General features: G+C 34.6%; 1 protein-coding gene and 1 pseudogene across 1 annotated transcript; both read right to left on the bottom strand.

Moving 5' to 3' along the window:
• Positions 1-1,791: 1,791 nt before the first annotated feature.
• On the bottom strand, positions 1,792-3,120 carry LOC120611036 (putative olfactory receptor 10D4). Its single transcript, XM_039873343.1, has one exon. The coding sequence runs from the start codon at positions 2,913-2,915 to the stop codon at positions 1,980-1,982; it is 936 nt and encodes a 311-aa protein (XP_039729277.1). The 5' UTR covers positions 2,916-3,120; the 3' UTR covers positions 1,792-1,979.
• An 8,576-nt stretch (positions 3,121-11,696) lies between these two features.
• LOC120611037 (olfactory receptor 148-like) lies at positions 11,697-13,448 on the bottom strand (annotated as a pseudogene).
• Between the last annotated feature and the right edge of the window lie 9,452 nt (positions 13,449-22,900).

The following is a 22,900-nucleotide window of genomic DNA, read 5'->3' on the forward strand; positions in this document are numbered from 1 at the left end:
AAAGAAATTTTTGAATCCAGGCTTTTAGCCTGCAAAGGTGGCCCTTCAATGGGAGGTGAAGGCATTGAAAAATAGAAGAGAAACAGCACTAGCTGAAATTACATTTTAATACACATTAGAGGAAAACTGTTCAGGTAAAATTCAAAGAGATTTTCTAAACCATTGTAACTTTACAAGTGTTTTATATTTTAGTATTGCCATGTGTTTCTTTATAGTGACTTAAAACAAATGTTTGTGCCTGTAAATAACCGAAGAGTGAAGGTTTAAAAACGTTTGTCTATTTCAGCATTTGCCTACTAAAGGAGGAGTTTAGGAAAGAAAACGAGTGCTTGCATTTAAGAAGATGAAAAGCAATTAGTATGAAATCTTAGAGTCTAGAGGAATAAAGACGTGAAGGAGCACCAATGCAGCTGACAGCATCATGTCAGGGCTTAAAGAATAGCAGTGACTGTTGTTTTTTCCAGTTAATAGAACATTTAAAATGATAACAACCTTGTTTTAATGAAATTATTAATTTTGGTGATGTTTCTTATGAAGATACATGGAGAATCAAGCCATTCTTTACATTTTATCCTTTAACTTTTGCCATGTTTGATACTTCAATTCAATTGTTGCTTAACTGGAATAACCTTAGTGTAATTAAGCCTGCTTGAAATCGAATTAGTGTCCTTTAGATTTCTAGACAGAGTGACTAACTAATTGCTTATTAGGTGCAATTACAGTATCTTACATTAGAAATTCTTATATGGCAAACAACAGAGCACTGATGATAGGCATCTCCTGCCACTGGAGTCCATTTAATATTTTTGAATAGCTCACTCCACACTCAGTGTGGCGCTTATTGTTTCTTCTTGGAGAACTTATTTTCGATCAATTGTGTTGATAGACAGGAACTGAAGGCAAGGAAAGGGAGATAATATTCCATTGTGAAAAATGCAGTTCTAATACAATAGTCTCTGATTCTTTTTTACAAGAAAAGCTGTAAATGGCTGGTAGGTAAAATAGAAATAGAAAGGGAAAAATTAGGATAAAAAGAATGAGAATATGTTAATTATAAAATATAAGTTTCTATAAATAAAATTTACCTATTATTTTCCGTAGCATCATGGAACCGAGATTAGCGGAATCAAAATAAGCTTTATAAATTTTATTATGAGAAAGGAAGAAACATATCTTTTTCTATGCAGAGGCACATTTATTATTGCTATCTGAATTTAAATGAAAATTCTAACATGTGCTTTCTATAACAAATAGAGCTAAATCAATGTTCCATGTTTTGAAAAAAAAATGTAGTAACATACTTAAAGTTGATTTATTTGTTTGTTTTTTACTATCTTTTACAAAACTAAAGGTGATTCTTTTAGGAGCTAATGAGAAATGACTCATTCATATCCTTCTAGGGGTCTATTAATACATGAAGAATATCTGGGTCCTAAAGAAATCTGTGTACTAGAAAAAATCTTAAAACCACACCAGACTGCACAGTTGAAAGATATTACTTTAAATGTTATCTATTTTAGTCTGAGTTTTGGTGTTTACTGACAGAAAACTGGAAGTTATAGTCTGCAAAAAGAAATGACATTGAGTTATGATATTCTGTGTTAAGCTGGTCTTTTCCTGATATTTTTTTTCCCATTTTCTCTTCTCTCTGGATATATATGAATGTACTTCTAACAGAGATTATAAGAAAAAATTTTTTTTAACTCTTTCAAAGATTTAAACAACTAAGTAATGTTCTATAGAAGATGATGGTCCTGGAAGAGAATCTGTGCAGCATAAGAATCAGTTCTAGTTCTGCTAAGTGATTCTGTTAATTATATTTCATTTTAACACAGAGAGAAATATGAAAACAAATGTGTATTTTAAAACTTAGCTAGGTTCTGAGTACACTTAATTTCAACATACCTTGGAAACTGCAGGTCAGAATTTGTCTTAAGAAATGGAGATTCAAATTTTATCCAGCAGAGCTTTAGAGCTTCTCATTTACTCCCCAGAGTGAATCCTCTCTTGTGAAATACATTCTTCAGGGCTGACTTCACATCCTTATTTCTCAGACTATAGATCAGTGGGTTCAGCATAGGAGTGACAAGATTATTCAATATCTGAATTAAAGCTCCAAGCAAGGCACTGGGATTGGACTGTAGATAGATGATGATTATTGGCCCATAAGCACAAAGAATTGCAGTGATGTGAGCACTGCAGGTAGAGAATGCTTTTTGTCTGCCTTCTGATGAGCGAATTTTTGATATGGAGATCCCAATGCGAGTGTAGGAAACAATGATGAACAAAAAGCAAATGAGAGACAAAAGACCAACATTTGTAAAACTTACCTTCTGGGCTAGGGACGCATCTTCACAGGCTAGAGGTAAGACTGCAGGTATGTCACAGCAGTAATAGTCCACCTCGTTAGAGCCACAGTAAGATAACTGGAAGGTGAGGGAAGTTAGGATAATGGCGTGGACGCAGCCACACATCCAGCTCCCTGTGGCCAAGATGGAGCAGACCCTGTGGCTCATGATGACCGTATATCTCAAAGGATGACATATGGCAACTAAGCGGTCATAGGCCATCACTGTGTATAGCAAACACTCAGTACAGCCAAGGAAATGGCAGAAGAAGAGCTGGGCAGCACAGCCCTGAAAAGAGATACTGTGACTATGCCCTGAAAGATAGAACAGCATCTTGGGAGCAGTTGCTGAAGAGAAACCCATGTCAAACATGGAGAGATTTCCCAAGAAGAAATACATAGGAGTGTGAAGTCTGGAGGAGGAGACGATAGCTATAAGGATGAGCACATTTCCCAGTAGAGTGCATACATATAATGAGAAGAACAGGAAAAACAGGATGGTCTCTAGGCCCTCTGTCTCAGGGATTCCCAGCAGAATGAATTCAGTCACTATTGTGTGATTTCTCATTTTTATGGATGTCTGTGAAAAGAAATTTGTGATTAAATTTAATATATATTTAAATTAGTTGTGTTTAAGTCAGTGAAATGGAAAAGCAGGAAATAATATAGATATTTACAGAGTAGTGCTTCCTGATAGAATTGCCTTGATCTGCTTGCTTCTCTCCATGCTGGATATCTCTCTGCAGTGCAGTTTCCATTTGTAGATGCCCCTATTAAAATCTCACCAAGAAGACTTATATGACCAGTCTCTTATCTTCCATTCTTCAGATATATTAATAATTGCATTAATTCTCAATTCTACTTAGTGATTCTAAAGGGACAAATAGAGACTCAATGTCTTTAAAACGAACAAGGTATTATATTATATTACTATAACAAATGTTTCTTATATTTATCTAAGACAACTTGGTTACATTAACTCTCTAAAAATAATTTACGATCATATAAGCCATACATACAAAAGATACAGAATCATTCCCACATTGTCTCCCTAAGTATGAGGGTGAACAATGAGAAATTAACAACAACAAAAAAAAGGGTCTTAGATAGCTCTTATTAAACGGAAAAATTACATTACAACGGGCCATATTCTCCAGGTTTTAGTATAATGAGTAACTGGTAGCCTCCATTTCAGTCTCCAAAATCTGTAATTGTCTAACCAGGCTCAAGTTAAGCAATAGCTTAATTTTATGGCAATAGAAGGCACAGGGTTAAGTATTGTGGAGACTACATATCAAATTCTATATTTTGAAAAATTCTAATACTCTTTTCAATGTGTTTTAACCTTTCCAACACAATATGATCTTAAATTATAGATTGACCCTTGAATCCTATTGCTTAACACCATATCTATTGATATGTATGGAAGGAGACAGTGAGAGCCAAAGCAAAGAATGAAAAAAAAAAGCGAAGGACAAAATTTGGGCACTTACACGGCAAACAGGGAGCATAACTGGCTGATGCTATTGAATGTTATTTTCCTTTCTTTCTCCAGCAGGAAGAAGAAGTCCCCATCCCTGTACTAAATCCCTATCAGCTTGCACTCTGCTGGTAGATATCCTGAATTCTTTTTTTCAATCATTTTCAAATAGAATGTCACAAATCTAAATCTGCTTTAACTCCCTGACAGTAATTTCCTCTCTGATACCACTTTGCAATAATTTCCAAACATAGCATATTTTTAAATAACCTGATCTTCCTTTGGGTATTAATTCCCCAAGTCAGGGACCTTATTGAACAAGGGAGTAATTAACTACTTCATATAATTGGACCTTAGGAAATAGAGAGAGAGAAGGAGAGAGAAAGGAGGAAACTGGTTAAAGTTCAAATCTTTTGTAGTCTCCTTTTGTAAAATATACTTTAGTGGAATAATAACTTCAAAGTTCATTTGGCACGTATATCATACATATATGTACATTTGTGTATTTCCTGCTTTCTTCATATGTATGTGTTGTTTTAGAAAATAAATTATGCTATTTTACTACACTGTTCCAATAAGATTGACTTATTGCAAACAATAGTTATTGGGGTAGCTCAGAAAATTAAATAAACCAATTAAAAAACTAGGTTTATAGAAAGGCAGGAGCTAGAGCATCTTCAGGGGCCTCAGTAGTAAGAATTTACAGAGCAGTCTCAAGACACTGCTATAAGATGATTCAACCTCAGCTGCCTTTGCTTCTGTGTGCCTCAACTCTGGATTCAAATCCAATTTCCTTAGCTGGGTCACATGCCTACCTCTATGGTCAGGGTACGGGGTACCGTGGAGTGGAGATGGGCAATTCTCCAAAGAGTAGGGCAAGAGTCTGTTGCTAGAAGGAAGGGGAAAGAAACATGCTGAAAAGCTAAAAATAATTTTAAGCTATTTTTTGAACTGTCTGTCTTATACAACTTGGCATCTGTTAAAGCTTTTAAGTTAATTGCCTTGCATACTTGATAAATATTTTTGAGGTGATTACCAGGTTTCTCATTGAATGAATTTATTCACTTATTTATATCTACATGGATACTTTTATTACAATGAATACTGAATACCAATTGTGACAGGCGGGACATTAATTATTTTCTAGGAGAGCAAGAAAAGTTGAGAAGGGGGTAGTTAGACATAGTTCCTCTGCTCAAAAACTTAGTCTATCTGAAAGGAAAAGAGTGTTTTACAGTCTTTCTTAAACCTCATAAATCACTGATGAAGTTTTCGACAGATGAGGAAAGTTAGGATTAAAGAACTTGAATAATTTCTCCCAATTCATGAAGTGGACTTTGGCCTCCTCTTTAGGGCTTTGGCCAGTGTTTCAGGAGTGTTTAGGTAGTTATACTATTTCAGATGGTATAGGTAGTTATAAAATTCCAGAAATGCATCTGGAATTTAACTTTAAAAAGTAAGCAATGTGTAAAAATTAATAATTCTACCATCCTTGATTTTATCCTTGATTGTCTTTAATATTTTTTGAAATATGATGACTGACTTGAAAAAATAGTCTGTGCAAACAAAAAAAATAATAAGTACACTTTTGACTAGGAAGTAAAATACCATTAAATTTACCTGTCCAGTAAAATTTTATTCAAGAAAGGTATATATCATGGATGCTTTTAGATGTCCAACCAGAACATTTCAGAATCTAGATGGCCTATGCTAAATTAATATCATGGTCACGATGAAAATATAAATGTCTTACATTCCCAAAAAGGACATCATTTGTCGCTAATGATACATATTAAAGAACAAATAGTGATCAGATTTCAATGGAGAAGACTTTAATGAGATAACTTAGAAAGTTTTCTGATTTTTGCTTATAGTTTCCACCAGAAAATGTAAAGATGTTCCAGAATCATTATATGCAATAAAAGTATAATCTCAAGTTGTATTTTATCTACAGTTTTAAAGCAAGTTTCATTTTTTTTTAATGACAATAAATTGTTATTTTAAGCCACTAAGTTTTGTTGTTGCATTTTGGGCAGCAATAGATACCAAAACATTAATTCTTGGCCTTGAAGCTGAACTTGTAAAGGCAGCTTTCTTTCATCTTTTTTTAACAGCTTTTTTGAGATATAATTGACAAATAAAAATTATATACATTTAAATTATACCAGTGAATGTTTGATATGCGTGTACATTGTGAAATGATCACCACTATCAAGCTAATTAACATTATTCATCACCTCACAAAGTAGCCCTTTTCTTTTCCTTTTTTTTTCATGTTAGGAAGATTTAAGACCTACATCTCAGCAAATTTCAAGGATTCAATACGGTGCTATTAACTGCAATAACTGTGCTGTACATTAAATCTCTAGACCTTCATCTTGCTTAACTAAAACTTTGTACGCCGAGTTGTATATTAAATGTGGATTCTGTGTGTCTTGATGTATCAAATATTTATATTTAATGAAATACAAATGTTGAAATTGGTGATTATTTACATTTTACTCAACAAAGCCATGCACTCAGGTCTTTTATTTTCTTCAACAGATGAGCACATGATAGGCCAAAAATAATTTTAAGCTATTATTTGACATATCTGTCTTGTACTACTTGGCATCTGCTAAAGTTTTTAAGTTAAATGCCTTGCATACTCAATAAATATTTTGTTTGTGATCATCCAAAAAAAAGCATTTCACCCTTTAGGAAATTTATTTTATTAAAGACTAACTTTTTTTTTTTTCAGAAAGGCTTGAAATGCATATACACTGTGTTTATTAGTAAAGGTCATACAGAAAACTAAATGATAAAATAGTGTACTTGATCTAGGTTCTCAATATGAGACAGAGAAAGAGTGAAAAGTTAGGAGCACTACTGGGAGAAGAAAGCCATTCTCCCTTTCTCTTATTGTTTCAGCTTCCCCGCCTGTGGCTGGGTGGATAAATCAGGCAGCTTCTGTCCTATGGATCCTGCTGTCTTTGATTCAGCCAAAGAAGAGGAAGAGTCAACGCTGGGACTCAGTTTAAGCCACATTTTCCAGTCAGCTTATCAGAGAGTCCTGTTATGGGAATCACTGAGATCTTGCTGTTCTTTTAGTTCTCAGTTTGCTGCTGAGTCCTGTTTTCACTCTTTGTGAGTAGAACCCAGGATTTGAGTAGAAGTCTTCGGTCCCAACTCCATCCACAATCATCTCAATTGGGCATGAAAGCAACCTCAATAAAGCAAAGTAAGAGGATTGCTAGCAAACACTTGAGATTGGTAATCCTGAATTTATAGTATTGCTAAACTGCCCAGTTTGTGTGTTTTCTTTTTTTGTTTTGTTTTGTTTTGTTTTGTTTTTGTTTTTGTTTTTGTTTTTGTGTCTAAGAAAGCCTAATATGATAGGTGCAGGAATAGAGCAGGCAGGTAGATTCACTGAAGTCAGGGCAGGGGGACATGACAGAGGCCAAGATTTGAATAATGTGAAACTAGTTATAATAATAGTAAAATAATCTAAACTAGAAAAGAAGCTAAGTAAAGACAAGAAAGGGTTGACAAGAGAAGAGAAAGTGATGTGAACAAATTACAGGTTTCAGTGAAGTTATTTATTCATTGTACAAAAATTTGGTAGCAGTGCCATGATGTGCCAAAATTGCTATGTTCTGGTGAGCAGGAATTTGTCTTTATCTGTGCCCTTGAAGAGCGTACAGTCTAGTAAAAGAAGAAAGGCATTAATCAAATAATCATACACATAAATTATAAATATTCCATATGGTAAATTCTAGAAAAAAGTTCAAAGGATTGAAGTGTTATAACGATAGAGTATTTGTGTCCTAAGTAGTTCACTCGCATCCTTGTTCATGTCAATAAAGATGAACACACATCACAATATGTGTGGCTAGATGGTGTTCCTTGAAGGGTGGGGAGGACTTCCCTGAGAAAGCATTGTCCAAGCTGAGATGGGAAGAGTGAGCAAATATGCAGGCAACAGGGAAGCAAACACTCTTCTAGGCAGAGGTGAGAACACGTGCAAAGGCTCTGGGAAGGAGCACAGCACATTTAAAGAACTCAAGGAAAGAGAGGAAAATACTGTGAGATAATGCTGGAGAGACAGGAAAGTAAAGATTACTCAGGGCTTGATTGGTCACTTTAAAGATTATGTTTTTATATTAAGAGTTTAAGAAACTTTAAGAGAGTTTTATGCAGTGTTGTATCTGAATCTATGTGGGAGAGATAAAATGAGATCATTTTATCTATTGGAGGGAACAGAACACAACCAGGGAGCAAATAAGGAAGAATCTAGGACTAGAATTTGAAAACTTGGTCAAGAAAAAAGGAGAAAAGACAGTCACTTAGTCAGATAAATGCTCCCAGACATATATGTGGACTAACGCCCTCCTTTAGCTGAATCTGACATCAGATCAGAACTTCACTTTTTTTTCTTATTAAGTTTCTATGCCTGAATGTACACTGAGAATCAGACTTCAGTTCTAGTAATCAGGTTAAGGCCCCCACAGAGATATCTTCTGGGAACACCTAAAAAATTAGACCCAACAGAGGGTAGTAACAAATGAGGATGAGGATAATAGAACCCCACTCTAAGGGGTTAGACCATCTTATTACTTATTAGTTCAGGTATAATTTATAAACAACATAATATATACTACATCATCGGGTTTAGAAACAACTGTGCAGTTTTTCCTCCAAAGAACTGCTCTGATTATTTTTTCCTTAAAATTTCTTGATTCAAATAATCAGCCTCACTGGATCCCATATTGATGTGTCTTATTTTTTTCTCTCAAACATATCTTTTAAAAAATGTTATGATTTCATTGCAAAATCATGAAAGTACCAAATAAAAATATAATGAAGAGAATAAAAATCCCCCCAAATTGGATTGCCCATTTTTAACATTTGGGTGAACACATTTTCAATCATCCATTTATACATTGATATGTTCATATGAAGATTTTTTTAAAATAGGTATAAATATTCACAATCTTTTTACTGTTTCCACCTGCTATGGGAATTCTGCCTTTGACTTTCATATTTCCTGAGCCTTTATTTTATAGAATCAGTGTATTGGATAAGGAGAGAATTAGAGAAGCTAGGATGAACGATTAATGAAAAATAGAAAAGGCAGAGTGTAACTTGTGAAAATAAACAGTTACAGTTGGCTAAGGACAGGGCTTGAACACAAGAATAAGAAATAATGTGGGATTGCTCCCATACATCAGAGATATTGAAAGGAAAAACCGTGGGGTAAGATTTTTTTTTTTGGATCTGTGTGTAAAGGACAATTATTTCCAAAGTTTCAGCAAAATTGTTTTATTATGTATAACTGCATGAGAATTTGAGATGGAATCCTAATTCTATACACAAACAAATTGTGCGCCTTAGGGAAAATTACCAAACATCTCTAAACCTTATTTTACCTTCTGTAACGTGATCTCAGTGTTTTTATGTAGACAAATTTGATAAACTATGTAAAACATTTGCACCGTGCTTGGTAAGAAGTAGTCTTGATAAAAGGTAACTTTAGGCGGATCCCTTTAAGATTACCTTAGGCTACATTCTCTAACTTTTCTCTGCCCACACCAAACTGAGGTATTTAACAATTAAACAGTGATTTAGAAGGCTTCAACAATATTTATAAGAAAAAGGAGAGAATTAATAAACTCAAAATCAACAAGGATTTGTGAAAATTAAATAAGCAGATTTATTTTTAAATTGTAAAATACACATAGCATAAAATTTACTGTCTTAACCATTTTTAAGTGTACAGTTCAGTAGTGTTAAGTCCTACTGTTGTGCAACCAATTTCCAGAACTTTTCACCTTACAAAACTGAAACTCTGTATTCATTAAACAACTACACAGTTTCTTTTCCCTGGTCCCTGGCAATCACATTTTTTTTTTCTTATTGATTTGACTACTCCAAATACCTCATATAACTGGAATTATACAGTATTTTTGTGTGTGTGACTGGCTTAATTCACTTAACATAATGCCTTGATGTTTTTTATTTATGTTATAGCATGTATCAGAAATTCCTTCTTTTTTAAATCTGAACAATATTCCATGTACATATAAAATGCATTTTGTTTATCCATTTATACATTTGGATTGTTTTTACCTCCTGGCTCTTGTGAATAATGCTGCTATAAACATGCTATGAATATGAATGTATCTTTAAGACATTGCTTTCAATTATTTTGTATATATACTCAGAAGGGAATTGCCGGATTATATGGTAATTAATTTTTAAATTTTGGGGGGAAGCACCATACTATTTTCCATAGTAGCTGCACCATTTTACATTCCCACCAACAGTGCATAGCATTTCAATTTCTTCACATCCTTGCTGCACTTAACTGTTTTCTTTTCTTTTTTAAGTAATAACAATTCTAATGGGCATGAGGTGATCACTTGTTGTGAGTCTGATTTGCATTTTTCTAATTGCCATAATGCTTGGCCATATGCATGTCTTCTTTGGTGTGGTGTGTGCATGTGTGTTCGCACATGTGTCTTTTTAATAAAATTCTATGTTAGGTGCTTTACTAAAGTTATAGATGTAAGAAAGATTTAAACTGTTTTAAAGTTTTTTTTTTTCAATGCCAAATAGTCATTATGACACTGATTTAAAAGTGGCCAAAAGTGGTCAGAGTTCATTCAGATTTTAGCTTTGAAATACCTTTAATTTTATTTATATGTGGATATATATTTAAATTAGTGCATGTTGCTATTCTGCATCCTAGTTATTTCATTCATGTTCCTCTTTTTATGTGAGTAAATATGCAATTACATCATAATTTGAATGGCTAAGTGGTATTCATTCATTCATTCATTCATTTATTCATCAAACTTATCCTGTTTGCTTACTATGCCACTGGGCTATGTCCTGCGGACACAACAGTGAATAAGAGAAACATGATTGCTACTTTTATAGAACTTTTAATTGTATAGAAAATAAATCTATTGAACAATATGAGTATCAGTGTGATGAGTATCTGTACATAAATGCTATCCAGGCTTTACCAGAGAGATACCATAGAACGTCGGTTCTTCCACCACTTTCTAGCAGTAATAGGACAATGAATTAATACTAGAACTGCTTGGACCTGACATATCATCTAGGATAGGCATTCCCAAAGTGTGAGAATACAATTCTGTGTGATCTTAGATTTTGCTAGTCAGGTTAGGAAGGGCCACAGAAACCTCATATTGTACCACAAACCCTTTATTTATACTTGAAGGGGTTTCATTTTGTTCTTTTTGCCTCACGCTTTTTGTAAGAGCAGCAATTTATTTTATCTGGGATTTTTTTTTTTTTTTTTTGGCATGTGTTCTATTGGTTTCAAATAGGATAAAAATTTATGAGTAAAAATGGAATACAAAAAGTACAAATCACTAAAATGTCATGAAAACTAAGGGCTAGTTTGTCTGTGGGATCTTTAGTAAATGGTACTTGTTCTTTCTACCTGGATTCTGGAGAAAATTGAGAAATAATTATCAACTCAGTATTGCTGAAGGCCAGGTTATAAAATGTAACTTGGTAAGAGATTCAAATGGGCATGGTGGTTAAACCCCATAATCTAGTCATCTTTTCTTCAAACAATCCTGGACAGAAAGGCTTTCTCAATTCTTTTACACTAAAGAGTAATTCGGGAGAGTTGCAGCCTGGTGCAGTAGAAAAATCATGATAGGAGTTAAGAGTGCTTGGGTCTAGGCCTGGCTTTACCATAACTAGATGTGTCATAAAGAGCAATATACTTCTTGCTATATCACAGTCATCCCATCTACAGATGTGTACAATGAGCCGTGGTACACAATAAATGAAGATAATAATAAAGTCAATATATGAACAGGACCTATGTCAGTACATATTTTGCCAGTTATTTATTGAATACTTTATTTGTATTATGGGCTCTAGAAAGAGGTCATGAGAATGAGTAAATTGCCAAGCAGGTCTTTTAGGGCAGTCACATCACAGAGGGATAAAGATTAGAAACTTTTGAGTTAACTGGATCTGTTCAAGGTCTGGTTTGCTGCTTAATGTACAAATTGGGGCCCATTACTTGAAGTTTCTAATCCTCAAAGCTCATTTTTATTTTTCCAAAATGAAAACTCTATAGGGATGATGTAAAGATTAAATAAGATGATATTTGTGAAATGTTCAACATAGTGTCTAAAGTTCATACTCACTAAACATTGGTTAAAACTATCCTTAGCAACATAGAGGGAATGAAAAGTTTATAGGAAGAGAGTAGAAATAATTACTCTCTAAATGGAGAAAGACAAATAAAATAAGGGGTGATTTCATATGAAGATGGACTACTGAATGGTGCCTCTTGGACTGACAGAGATCCTCACTATCCCCAAGCAGGCAAAACTGGCTGCCCAGTGTAGGGTTAAGAAATCCGTCTAGCTGATGCTGTGCCCCTTGGATTCTTTACCCAGAATTAAGGCACTGAGTATAATATTAGTTTTAGAATTATTTATGAAGTCCCAAATGTTACAGAAAACCATACATGTAGGAAATCTTATTTGGCAAACAAAATATCATGCTTTAGGGGAAGCATTTCTATTTAAGGGGAAGATATAGGAAGATAATGTTAAGAGACAATAAATTTCCAAAATCCATTACAAAACTCACAATTTATGAGTAAAAATGGAATAAGAGTTCAGAAGAGTACTACACTGTGGAACACTCTTTTCAGGGATTGTTTCACTTCCCTCTTTCTTAAAGAATAGATTAACGAGTTCAGCATGGGTGAGACAATATTATTTCATACTTGCACCACAGCACCAAGCAAGGGATTGGGTGTGGGTTGTACATAGATCAGGATTACAGACAGGTCCATAGACACAGAGGATTGCAGTGAGGTAGGCACTGCATGTAGAGAAAGCTTTCTGCCTGTCTCCTGCTGAACGGATTCTCAAAATGGCAATCCCAATGCATGTGTAAGAGGCGCAAACACTGAACAAAAGATTTAAAGCCAGAAAGCCAAGATTTATGGAACTCACTTTCTGAGCCAGGGAGCTGTCAGCACAAGCCAGGGATGAGACAGCAGGAATGTCACAGAAGAAGTAGTTCACCTGATTGGGGCCACAGTAAGTTAACTGAAAGGTGAAAAAGGTCAGGATGGCGGCTTGAGGATAACCCACCAACCAGGCTGCCATGACCAAACTGACACAGACTTTAGGCTTGATGATGAGCATGTACCTCAGTGGGTGACAGATAGCAACAAAGCGATCAAAAGCCGTCACAGAATAGAAGCAGCCTTCTGTAGAACCTAAGAAATGATAGAAGAAGAGCTGTGCAGCACACCCCTTGTAAGAAATGGCATGGCCCTGGCCAGAGAGATAGATAACATCTTGGGACAGGTTACAGATGGGAACAGCATGTCAAAAATAGATAGGAATCCCAAGAAAATATACATGGGAATATGAACTAGAGGAAGAAACAATTGTTATGAGGATGAGTAAATTGTCAAGCAGGGTAAAGAGGTAAATGGATGAAAAAGTGACAAAGAGTACAGTCTCCAGTCCCTGTGTCTGAGGTATTCCCAGTAGAATGAACTCATGCAGCTCCATGGGATTCCTCATGTTTCCAGAGAAGAGGTCTGTGTAGAAACAAAAGACATGAAAGCATGAATGTGGAGAATGATTTGTGACAGATACAATACCAATATATTCATTGTCACCAACCCTTGTTTAAACATGATGATGATAAAATTAAAAATCAGAAATTCTTTCAAAGACATTTAGGGGCTAGTAAAGCAAATCTATGCCTGCATATCTAGAGATATCAAATTCCTTCATAAATAAGGTTACAAAGCGAAATGAAGCATTAACACAGTAAAATACTGGATGGACTATGAGAACAAAGATCTCAACATTGAACAGAAGACCACAATTTAATTAATGTCTACAACCAATTATACAACAATAAATGCCCTAAAATAGACCCACCTGGAAGCCTGATCCTTCTGATTCCATTCCAGAGCATGTCTATATTTACTCAGAGATGTAATCAGATACCCTAAATATCTATCTAAGGTCAATTTGAGCATCCACACCTCTATTGAGATCAACAGAACAACAGCTTGTGATACAGTTCAATAAGCATTAAGATTTGGATTCTATTAAATAGTCATGGAGATGCAAAGTACAGCATAAGGAATATAGTCAATAATATTATAATAACTATGTATGGTATCAGTTCAGTTGAGTACTAGATTCATCAGGGTGATCGCTTCATAAGTTATATAAACTTCTAATCATCATGTTATACATCTGAAACTAATATTGTATGCTAATTGTAATTGAAAAATAAAATATATACATATATTTTAAAATTTTAAATTGCATTACTATTCTAATAGGATATGTTTCTTAGTTTATTTTCTTATTTGTCTATTTTTATTGGACTGAAAAGAAAGTGACAAATTTGGATATCATCATGGGGTTTTAAGTTGTTTAAATGTTAGCAGCTCAGTTGTATTATGTAGATGGTAGTATTTAGTACAATGAAAGTATTTCAGATCTGCATATTTCGTTGTGTGTTTTCTGCTTTTATATTAATTTTTATTTTGTTCTGGTAAAAAATTGAATGTGAGATCTACTCGGTTAACAGAATTTTTAATTTATAATATAATATCGTTAACTACACAGGCACAATGTTATAGGGCAGATCTCTAGAATTTATTTTTTTTTGTCTTACTGACAACTTTATACCCTTTGATTAGCAACTTATTTCCCCTTCACCTGCCTCTAGCAACCACCATTCTACACTCTGCTTTCATGAGTTTGTCTATTGATTTTATTTTAAAGGAAAAAGTCACTAACTAAACATACTTAGAATGTGAAACTGCTGCTAGTGTGCATTGTGATCAGTTGTTTGGTATGATGCTTGAGTAAAAGTGCCTATAAATTGTCCAAAAAGATATTTTCAATCCCAGTTTTTACTGATCTGTTTTAATGCAATCTAATGTATATGAAAATTGTCCCCTTATATTTTTCCTGACTTCTAATTATAATTCCTGTTTAATTTCTCTGATCTTCTCTTATAATTAATAATTATGGATTGATAATTTTATCTTTTAAAATAATTAATGCTATCTACATATACTAAAGAAATTTCAAGAACAATGAATTTAGGTTCTATTAAACTCTAAGTTCCCTGAGAGTAAACACTATTAGTTTGTCATTAAATTTGCAGTATTTATCACAGTGTCTGTGAATAGTTGGCATTTAAATATTTGCTAGAGAAGTGAATAAATAAAAAATTGAAAATTAATTTATGGTTATATTTTTGACTTAAATTCCATAAAGAGACCAAGCCCATTTTTGTTCACCACTGTATCTCTAGGTTTTTTGAAATAGTAGCACCCAATAAAAGTGTTTATTTGAATAGAATTTTAAATTGTTTCCTAAATCAACTGATATGATTCCTTTTGTCTTTAAACTAATTTTTTATTTTTTTCCTATTAACCTTGGAAAGCAATGGTTGTAGATTCCTTGCCTAACAAAAGGAATTTAGATATGAATCAAAATGCAGAGTATCTAATTCTTAAACTAGGAAAGATGGAAGGAGCCTTGAACATCTTCATAATTACTGGAAACTCATAATTGCCTGTTGCTGGGCTGGGGTGGGAAATGTAAATGATAGATAGAGTTAAGAAGGGAGAATAGACCTTCTCGAAGAGAAGGAAAAGGAAAAGTCATAATTAGTAGAAAGTTTTGTACCAAAAACGAAAGGATGTAAAAATACTTGAAATAGTGTAAAAATATTTGAAATAGAACAAAAATTATTCACACAACTAAAGTTCTAGATTTAGATCACATATTCAATGCATGTGATAATTAAAACTAAAATAGTATCATTACAGTACCTTAATGCAACTTATTTACTTTTTTATTACTGCCTTATAATATAAAGCTTTGATAACAGATTCTATTTGTGGAAGAAAGCCAATATTCATTTTTTTTTTCTGACTACTCTTATCAGCTTCATTGAGGGATCGATCCTCTGTACTTGATGTCTGTTTGTATTTTGTTGAAATTGTTGAAGAAAGAGTTCATGGCCACTGGGTGGCCCCCATACTCTGGAGTATCCACTTTTTTATGTAAGCATCCTTGTAGGTTCAGTACAATTTCAGTCAGGTTCAGAGAGAGCTAATAAAATAACTGTTATGAGGGAATTCTGATAAGGAAAGATGAGATTTTTGTGCCAGGTAGATCTGTTTTAAATCTAGGCTCTTGCTTATCAATTCTGTGACTTTGTTATGTTTCAGTTTATTTATCCCTCTAAAAAATAGGCATGGTATTACATTCTAAGAATTCTTGGATAGATTAAATGGAATAATGCAGTATGAGGCATCTAATGTGGTATCTGTCCTATTGCAGGTATTCAGCTACTGCTAGTAACTTCCATACTCTGCGCAAGAGTAAAACCACTCTTGTAATGTACTGAATACTAACAGGAGCATGGCTAATGCTAAATAACTCTTACTTTGGTGGGAATGTTTAGAAAATACTCCTGGGCACCCATGGCGGTCTCCTCTGAATTATGTTGAGGTACAACAATAAAACATGTGATGGAGAAGATTGGGAACCATGCCTAAGTTTTTACCTCATTCCTTACACCCTACCTGCAAGCACCCACCCTTCTAAACCATTCAAAACACAGTAAAATAGGAATCATGCTAATGCATGATATTAGTGAATATGCAATGGGATATTTCTGTTGGTTCCAAGGCAGTATAAATATTATTTTCTGTAAGATAAAAACTGAAATAAAAGATTAATGAGAAATATCTCATGCAAATAATACTATTTCAGACTGCAATTTTATTTACCATGCTTAAAAAAACAATTTTGTCCTTACAAGTTAAAATATTATCTTTTTAATTTTAAACATTCGAACTCCTTACTATTTCAAGACCCACAACCAGGCAGGTTTGTAGGTATCACAGACACACATGGAACTGAGAATAATAATTCAAATATTTTAGGGTTGCATTCGTAACAGAAATAAATACAGCTTTCTTAGATGATTCAACTCAAATTCAAATATTTGTCTAGGAAAGAGGCAACACGGCATATTAAAAAGAACTTAGATCAGAGGTCTAAAGACTCACGTTCAAGTTCTGATTTTTGATGTTGTGACTATGGGCAAGTAACTTAAAATATCTGAACCTTAGCTTCTCATCTTTAAAGAAACAGGAAGTGTTCCTGCACCAGTAGCCTCAACCTTAATTAATGAGTTAAAATTTAGTATTGCAATTGGAATACTTGTAAGAAGTGAAAGAGGGCATTACTAATAATTAAGACAGGACAATAAAAGTAAAATAAGAATGTTTCTGCCAAGCCTCTGAATAATTTCCTTGTATTATGTCCCCTGTTTATGGCAAAATACAAATCTGTATTTTGACGTGCACCACTATAATTTTACTCCTTGGAAATGCTGACTCTTCTATAATAGTGCTTGGTATATAGTGGGTACCCACCAAATGTTTGTTTTTGATTAATTGAGATAACCTTACCTCAGAAAATTGTTGTAAAAATTAAATATGAAATATTTTGATATATAATGATGTGCTATATAATGGTTAATTATTATATTTGCTATAGAGAGTCTCATGTTAAAGAATTTGGGAAGTAGTTACCTGTCTTAAGCCTGAATGAAGAAAGAAAATGTAAAGCAAGAATAAAATAGTACTGAAGACCAAACCTTGAGAAATACGTTTTAGGAAAAGGAGAAGGAAAAGGAGCCATGTAAGAAGAAATATACACATTTCACAAACTATTTGGGAGAGAACCAGGAGAATGTCTTTTACATATCTTCTCATCATACAGATTATTATTTTCTCTACAGCATAGAAGTATATTTTATCCATGTCAAGGAATATATCCAAGTACGTGTTTTAATCCTAAGCAACTGTGGAGTGCTTGAACATGACAAAGGCTGAATTAATGATTAATGAACAAAAAAGAATGAATGAATGCATTCCTACATGCTGTTAGATAGAATGAATGGAGGAAAGGGTCACTGAATGGTGAGACAGTATCCCTTAGTTGTAATTCCTTTCAACCATCCTTGCTACCCAGGACTCCAGAGTGAGGTTAAAAGTAAAAATTGAGAAAGCTGAGGAGATACTCTGAGCGCCTACGTGGGAAAAAGGGTCGTGACTGGCTCAAGTAAGAAAAACAAAAAACTTTCCCCTCCTTTCATCTTCAATTTCTTCTATAGATTTATGGGTTCCCCATTTCAAATGTCTCTCTGTTCTAAGTGCCATGAAATTGGACTTGGATTCTCTAACTGCAGACCCTAAATGGTTTTTCTTTCAAAATCACACAGAGAGAAGATGCTATATGCCGATGGGTACCCTCTTACCTAGAATGATTTCTTCAGAGTTAGCAGAAATAAAAAGATCTCTTACCTTTGTAGGATTTTAAATGATTTCACAATCTCCCTGGAGCCTTATCTATAATATAACCCAAGACTTGGGAGACTTCTGGGCATAGGGAACGATTAAATGCTGGGTGTTGAGAAAGTTTAGGAGTGAGAAAATAGTACACAGCGATCAAAATAATCTTAAAGGAATTGGAGCTTCAGCTTGTGGATACTCCCACCCCACCCTGGTCACTCTGTTTTTAATTTCCGGGTCAACATCTTATGAAACTCTTTTATTCTCTACAGATCTCCTGAATTTGGCCTGCTTATCTGTCATTTTTTTTCACTCAGCTTCTACCTAGTTCCTTACCTCTTAAGGATGTGGAAGAAATTGTAATATAATGAAAAGAGTACATACTTTGGAGCCAGAAGATTCTGATGAAGAACAAGTCTGTTTTTCATTAGCTATGAGTTCTTGAGTAGGAAAATGGTTCCCTTTGAACCTTAATATTGTCTTTTGTGAGGAATAAAAAATAACGTAGATGATAGAGGCTCTGTTCTTTCCTCTTGCAACCAAATCAAAGTTGTGACAGAAATAAGAAGCAAACAGCAAGGAAAATCACCTGGGATCCAGATGGACAAGGCCTACAACTAGGGAGAGAAATAAGAAATCGCCCTACAACAGGAGGAGGTAGGATGGGGCAAGGATGAGAGGCTGCCAGGTCCCAAGTAGCTGAGTGGAACAGAGGCTGCAGCACTCACAGCTAGCAGCTGCAGACTCCTCTTAAAGGGGCCGTGTCAGTGAGCAGACTTTCGCAGTGATGGACCTGCTCGCTCTGAGCACCAGTGCCAGGTCAGCTGCTCATGGGGCACCAAGGACTTACAGAGGGACACTGAGTTGTGGGAGTGAGGGCTGGAGCGGAGGCTCGCTCTGCATAGAAGTGTTGGTGGTATCCATTTTTTCTCTGTTGAGCCCTCTCTCACTGCCCCCAGTGTGTGGACCCAGTTCTGCCATAGCTGAGACATCATCAAAGTGGATAATGAAATTTGCTTTGCACAGAGGATTTCCTGAAACTTTATCTCCCTCAACTCGCGGCTCAACCTAAGTCACATCCTGTTGTGTCCTCAGCTAGTCTGGTGCTCCTTGCTTAGCAGCTTCAAGAGCCACATTGGTGGCAGCTAACCTTGGTTTCTGGCCAGGCCTCTTGAGGCAACTATAAGCATAGCATCTGTGGATTGCTTGCTGAATCTTAACAGGTGGCCCCGGAGGGTCACAGCCTGGGGCTAAACTTGGCCTGCCCCTGAATCCCTCTCTGGACTTAAAGCCACACTAATAAGACCGGGAGATTTAAAAGCTTTGCTTAGTACATAGAAACAGACACAAAAAGGCAGCCAAAATGAGAAGACAAAGAAGCAGAAACAATATGAGAAAACAGGACAGAGATCCAGAAATAATGGAGTCAAGCAATCTAACAGATGCAGAGTTCAAAACACTGGTTATAAAGATGGTCAATGAACTTAGGGGAAGTGTAGATGAATTCAGTGAGAACTTTAACAAAGAGATAAAACCATAAAAATGGATATCGAAATTATAAAAGAAAACTGGTCAGAAATGCAGGACACATTATCTGAGATGAAGAGTGTATTAAATGGAATAAATAATGAATAAAGAAGAGGATCGAATGACCTACATAGAGGATGAGGAAGCCAAGGACACTCAATCAGAATGGAAAGAAAAAAGAAGCCAAGACTATAATAATAATTTAAGATACCTATGGGACACTATTAAATGTAGAAATATCCATGTCATAGGAGTACTTGAAGAAAAGCAAGATGTTAAAGAGCTTTTGAAGAAATAATGATGGAAAACTTCCCTCACCTGGTGAAGAGAATAGACATACAACCCCAGGAAACTCAGAGTCCCAAGAAAGAGGAACCCAAAGACATATCACAATTAAAATGCCAAAGGTTAAATATAAATAGAGAAACTTAAAAAGAGCAAGAGAAAAGCAGTTAATTATCTACAAGGGAACACCCATAAGACTGGCAGCTGATTTCTCAAAAGAAACCATGCAGGACAGAAGGGCTTGGCACAAAATATTTGATATGATGAAAACCCAGGATCTACAACGAAGAATGCTTATCCAGCAAAGCTATCATTTAGAGTTGAAGGATAGATAAAGATCTTCCCAGAAAAAAAGAAGCTAAGGGAATTTATCAACACCAAGCCAGTATTACAGGAAATGTTGGAGGAACTTCTTTAAGAAGAAAAAAAAACATGTATCAAAAAGAGGAATAAAGAATAATAATAACTACATTCCTATCAACAAACACCTCAAATGGAAAAGCTCCAATGAAAATATAGAATGGCTGAATGGATAAGAAAACAAGACCCCCACATATGCTACCTACAAGAGACTCACTTCAGATTAAAAGACACAGATAGACTAAAAGGAAGGAGATGGAAAAAGATATTGCCTTGATGGACCTAGAAGGTATTGAGCTGAATGAAATAGCTCAGATTAAGACAAATATTGCATGATTTCACATATATGTGTAATCTAAAGAACAAAATAAACAAAAACAACAAAAGTAGAAATAACTCATAGATATAGAGAATGTTTTGAGGGCTACTAGATGGGAGAGAGTTAGTTGGTGAACAGCAAAAAAAGGCAAAGGGATTAAGTGGTACAAATGGATAGAGGCCGAACAGACATGGAGATGGAGATGGAGATGGAGATGGAGATGTAGAGGGGAAGATGGTTAATAATGTAATAAATATGTAAGAGAAAAGTGGGGTACTAGATTCAGTGAGATGATCACTTTGCGAGTTATGCGAATCTCTGATTACTAAGCTATACAACTGAAACTGGGATATTATTGTGTATCAACTATAATTGAAAAAAAACCTCATTAAAATGTGAAAATGACTGCTATTATTTGTAATTGCTATTACCAGTAAGTCAAGTAAAAAAATGCTTATAAGACATGTACATTTCTGACATTTGTTATTTTTGAAATTTCTCTTACAATATCTACAGTGGATAGCAATCACAAGGCATGAGAATATACATAACTATCATTTAAATGCATTTATCCATTAATCAAATAATTTAATGCATTTGAGTATTTACTTAAAGATTTACAAGTTTAAGAACACATAAAGGGCTCAAGTATGATAAGAACAATAGGAAATCTTAGATAAATTGTTATAGAAATATCAGGGGAGAAACAATAAACAGAACATAAGACTTTAATGAAACTCTATGATGACAAAAGAAAGGGAGAACAGCATCATATTAGAGGATAAGCAAAACAACTTACTGAAAGCCTGTTCCAAATCAGGTGCTAAGTATTCTATGTGGTAACACAAATAGCTCTTATTGTAGGAAGGGAAATGATTCTCTGAAAAACAGGATAAAAATAAGCAGCATTCTATGATTAGCATACACTGGCATAATTTAGGGTATATGTGTACCATTGGTAGGTGCTGAAATGAGTTGAATACTGTTCTCATAATGCACAGATCTTTTTCCATTTTATGAAAATACGCTTCTCATATTCCAAAAAGATAGTTTCCTTAAAAGTTTACTCTTTTTATTGATCATAATCAGACATTAGGTAGGATACGGGTTGTGTAGCACAAAGCCTAAGTAACTGTTACAAATTATATTAAAATTCATTACGTACAAGTCTGCGCTAATACAGTTGTTCTACTCCATGAAAGCCCCAGGGACTTAGGATCCTTATATATTGTTGCTTCTCCATTCTTTGTGGTTGTCACTGTAGTCCTCATGGTCCAAAATGGCTCAGAATATATCTGTATTCCTACCAGTAAGTAGGAAGTGGGGAAAGTGGAGGAGAGGCCATACTCTTTTCTTTGGAAGAGTACGATGTGGTGCTGCAAACATCATTCCTTGTATCCCATGCACCAGAATTTAATAATAAGGTCACACCTAGCTTTAAGGGAGGCTGAGAAATGTCTTTATTCTGAAAGACCACAAAGTTGGCTAAACTTGGGCTGAAGTAGAGAATCAATATTGGAGAATACTTAGCAATATTAAGTTGCAAAGACAGATTTTTGGGTGGAGATACCTAACTTAAAAAAGCCTCTATTCATTCTCCTTTATACTATGTGTTTTGTTTGCTTTAAGCACTTTCACTACTGGAAAATTTCTTGTTTATTTATTTGCTTGTTTATTTATTAAATATTTCTTCCCCTTGCAATGTAAGTTCTAGGTGAGTAAATCTTTTGGTGTCTTATGATTGCCATGACGCAATGTCTAGAGCAATGCCTTGCATATAGCTAGATCCCAATAAATGGATGCTGACTAAAAGAATGAATTATGTGTTTCTCTTTCAAAAGTTTGATAATTGGCTTAATTAAATAGTTTATATGAAAAAAGTGAAATTATTCATTGTATATAAACAAAACATAAACAGATAAAATGCATTCATATTTTTAATAGCTATAAAGTTTTGTTTAATTGTATATATTGTGCCAGGTTCAGAGACTTTTCATATAATTGCCCTTCCAATAATCAGGATCATGCAAGTTTCCTGATTCAATTCTTTCCAATCAAGCTGCCGTGTCTGGTCTGTGACATACTTCTAGTTCTAACCTCTTTAGTCCAGGTGGGTCAAATGATGAACTCTGCCCACTCTTTCAACTTCTCTGTTTTCCAGATACTTGAGCTAAC

The sequence above is a fragment of the Pteropus medius genome, unplaced genomic scaffold (assembly GCF_902729225.1).
Source record: "Pteropus medius unplaced genomic scaffold, Ma_sr-lr_union100, whole genome shotgun sequence".
NCBI lineage: Eukaryota > Metazoa > Chordata > Mammalia > Chiroptera > Pteropodidae > Pteropus > Pteropus medius.

Excerpts from the sequence above, each read along its gene's own strand:
- LOC120611036 (XM_039873343.1), bottom strand. The coding sequence starts at position 2,915 with ATGAGAAATCACACAATAGTGACTGAATTCATTCTGCTGGGAATCCCT.